The sequence below is a fragment of the Echinops telfairi genome, unplaced genomic scaffold, assembly GCF_000313985.2.
Source record: "Echinops telfairi isolate 266 unplaced genomic scaffold, ASM31398v2 ScPeMD7_25;HRSCAF=90, whole genome shotgun sequence".
Lineage (NCBI taxonomy): Eukaryota > Metazoa > Chordata > Mammalia > Afrosoricida > Tenrecidae > Echinops > Echinops telfairi.
Genome location: NW_022103922.1, coordinates 1,541,334 through 1,544,744, shown reverse-complemented (window position 1 = coordinate 1,544,744; position 3,411 = coordinate 1,541,334). Strand labels below are relative to the sequence as shown.

The window sequence follows — 3,411 nt, the reverse complement described above, 5'->3', positions numbered from 1 at the left end:
GGGCTCATGGCGGCCTGTGGGGCTGGGGCTGGCGGGCGGCGTGTGCAGGTGGACAGGCTCCAGCACAGCCTGATGAAGGCGGAGGATGACTGCAAGGTGGAGCGGAAGCGCACGCTGAAGCTGCGGCACGCCATGGAGCAGTGGCCCAGCCAGGAGCTGCTCTGGGAGCTGCAGCAGGAGAAGGCGCTGCTGCAGGCCCGTGTGCAAGAGCTGGAGGCCGCCGCCCAGGTGGGAGTCTGTAGGCGCAGAGGGGGTCCAGGGGGCACTGGGGGGGCAAGGGTTCCCTGCCATATGCCCCCCATTTCTCCCCCCCACCCCAGGATGGGAAGCAGGACAAAAGCAGCACCTACATCCAGGTGCTGGAGGAGGACTGGAGGCAAGCGCTGCGCGCGCACCAGGACCAGGCCAGCACCATCTTCTCTCTGCGCAAAGACCTGCGCCAGGCTGAGGCCCAGCGAGTCCGGGTACGGGCAGGGCCACGGAGGGGGCAGTGAGCAGGGGCCCCCAGGGACCTTCCGGGACCAGTGGGCAGGGCCAGGGGCTGAGTGGCATGTCCCACAGAGCGTGGAGGAGAAGGAGATGTTTGAGCTGCAGTGCCGGTCGCTGCGCAAAGACTCCAAGATGTACAAGGAGCGCATGGAGGCCGTGCTGCAGCAGATGGAGGAGGTGGCCATCGAGAGGGACCAGGTAGGACACGGCCACCCGCGCCTGGGAGTCCAAGCTGCGTGCCCGCCCAGTGCCCAGCCAGCCTCCAACCTCCCTGACCCCCCAGAGGTTCTGGTGGCCCCGGGCCTTCCTGGGTGCCGCAGCTCATGGCTCCCTCTGGGGCTCTCCCTGGGCCCGTTTGCGTCCCTGTGCCAGCGCTCCTTCTGTCTCCTTTTGTCTCTCTCCCGTGTCTCTCTGTCTCTGTCGCTCCCCTGTGCCTGCATCTCTCCTCTCTTTGCAAGACCACCACTCACACGAATCAGGACCCACCTCCCAGGGGGCCTGACGGTCACCGAGGCCCTCTGCAGAGACCCTCCTTCCTTCCACGGTCATGGCCGCAGGGTCAGGGGTCAGGACCTCGGCATGTCTTTGTGGGGGAGGCTGATCTCCCTCCCCTCCTTCACTCCATCCACTGCCCACGCCCCACCTTGAGCCCCTGACCAAAGGGGAAGTGTGCCCTGGCCCTCCTGCTCTGGCTGGACTTGGCCAGAAGTGGAGTGAGGCCGGCCGGACTCCAGGGACTGTGTCCGACCTGCCTGCAGGCCATTGCGACGCGGGAGGCGCTGCACACGCAGCACGCGCAGGGCCTGCAGGAGAAGGACGGGCTTCGGAAGCGGGTGCGTGAGCTGAGCGAGAAGGCCGACGAGTTGCAGCTCCAGCTGTTCCAGAGGGAGGGCCAGCTGCTGGCCGCCGAGGGCCGGCTGAAGCAACAGCAGCTGGACGTGCTTGTCCTGGTAGGCCACGGGCGGAGGTGGGGGGCATGTGCAGGCACGGGGGGGCGAGGTTGCTGGGAGCCCAGGGCCCGGGCAGGAGCCTGACTAGCGTGAGCTTGGTCTGCTCATCAGCCACTAGTCCCTGGGGACCTGAACCCCATCTTCTTGTACGATGCTGGGTTGCCAAGTCCTCACTCAGACACAGGGTTCAGGGCCAGCTCAAGAGTGGGCTGGGCATGGTTTTAACCAAGGTGACGTCCACTGGGGGAGGTGGGGGGGGTAGCATGGTCCAGGACTGGCCTGGGGACAGCTTTGCCATAGCTACCGAGCCCTTTCTGCACCCACAGAGCTCCGACCTGGAGGACAGCTCCCCCCGCAGCTCCCAGGAGGTGAGTGATCACCCTCCAGCCAGACAGCTGCCCTCCCACCCTCTGAGCCAGCCCTCCCCCCACTTATCTTGGGGTAGGTATGCTCAAGATCAGGGGTCCTGGGGGCACAGTGGTCTCGCTTTGGGCTGCTAACTGAAAGGTCAGCAGTTTGAAACCACCAGCAGCTCCTCAGGAGACAGACGAGGCTCTCTAGTCTCTGGAACCCCACAGGGCAGTTGTACCCGGTCTTATGAGGTCACCATGAGTCGGAGCCCACACAAGGGCAGACAGTGAGAGAGCGCAGTGTACCTCCCACCCTCACCCCCTGCCACAGGCTGCAGAGCATATGTCCCCCGGGCCTGTGGGCAGTGGGACCGGTGATGCTGGGCATGGCACAGGGAGGTGACCAGTAACCCCTGTCCTCCAGCTCTCGCTGCCCCAGGCCCTGGAGGAGGAAGTCCAGCTCTCGGACACAGGTGAGGAGATGAGCTGGGTGCCTGGCCGTAACACAGGGCCCAGGGCGGCCTGGTCTTGGGGGCTCGGGCTGTGCCCTCGCCAGCAGTGAGCCTCCTCTCACGAGGAGTAGACCAAGTCCAGAGCAGGCACCCTGGCCTGGTGCGTGTGATCCCCAGACACGCACCCCCCGTGGTCCAGTGGCACCGGGGGCCCATGCAGTCAGAGCTGGGGCGGGTCTGGGCTCCTGCGCCTGGGTGGGGGCTGTGCTGGTCCAGGGACAGGGTGGATGGAGTGGGGTGAAATGGTGACTGTAGGCTGGGGCAGGAGGTGCTGACAGGTGGGGAACCCAGGAATCTCGTGCTCAGGGAGGCCTGGCGAGAGGAGGGCCAGCCCAGGAGATTTCTTGGGGAGCCAGACTTCCTCATGGACAGGCCTGACCCCACCTCTTGCGCAGGAAGGGGAAGAACTGCAGAATGGAGAAGTGGTGGGTTGTCTGTCCACTGCTGCCCGAAAGACATGAACTTGAGGTCGCAGAGTCCCACGTGGGGCCGGAATGGGAGGGGCCCAGAGAAGTGGGCACAGCATGCAGACTCCCTACCGTGACCCTGGCCTGGTCAGCAGAAGGGGCTCGCTGGGGCCAGCCTATTCCCAGCAGCCCCTGCTCTGGCCTGTCTCAGGGTCTACTGGGCCGAGGCCCCCAGGAGCTGGGGGTGCTGACAGCAGGACTCTGCATGCAGGTAGCCAGGCGGAGACCCAGAGCCTGGAGAAGGAGCCTCACTCACTGACCCCAAACGTGAGGACCCCCGTGGGGCTGCACAATGGTTTGGCATAGGGTGGCCACAGGGTCTGTCTCCAGGTCAGGGAATGGTTGGCAGGAACGCTCCTTCTGGCTAGCGGGGGTGGGGGTGGGTGGCCCCGCTAGGGCCTCTCGGGACAACAGCCCATGTGGGCAGGCTGGGGAAGGGCTTGCCACAGCTGGACACTGCCCTCCCAGCCCGCTAAAAAGCGGTGGCGCTGGACAGCTGAGGGCCCTGGCCTCCCACAGCTGGGTGGCCGCGGCCTGAGTCTCACACCCTCCAGGACACAGGCCTGAGCGGCGGGGAGCCCCCGGAGAAGGAGCGGCGGCGCCTCAAGGAGAGCTTCGAGAACTACCGCAGGTGCGCGCGCCC

General features: G+C 66.0%; 1 protein-coding gene across 2 annotated transcripts in view; it reads left to right on the top strand.

Annotated features, from left to right (window-relative positions):
* CARD9 (caspase recruitment domain family member 9) overlaps positions 1 to 3,394 on the top strand; it is a 5,825-nt gene extending 2,431 nt beyond the window's left edge. Inside the window, exons 4-11 of one of the 2 annotated variants that reach the window (XM_045289280.1) lie at positions 49 to 228; positions 321 to 464; positions 562 to 687; positions 1,248 to 1,439; positions 1,766 to 1,807; positions 2,214 to 2,262; positions 2,920 to 3,035; positions 3,288 to 3,394. In XM_045289280.1, coding sequence (XP_045145215.1) covers positions 49 to 228; positions 321 to 464; positions 562 to 687; positions 1,248 to 1,439; positions 1,766 to 1,807; positions 2,214 to 2,262; positions 2,920 to 3,035; positions 3,288 to 3,335 — 897 coding nt within the window. In that variant the 3' untranslated portion in view covers positions 3,336 to 3,394. The remainder of the gene's footprint in view (positions 1 to 48; positions 229 to 320; positions 465 to 561; positions 688 to 1,247; positions 1,440 to 1,765; positions 1,808 to 2,213; positions 2,263 to 2,919; positions 3,036 to 3,287) is intronic. The other variant, XM_045289281.1, reaches the window with a different exon arrangement.
* The last annotated feature ends 17 nt before the right edge of the window (positions 3,395 to 3,411 follow it).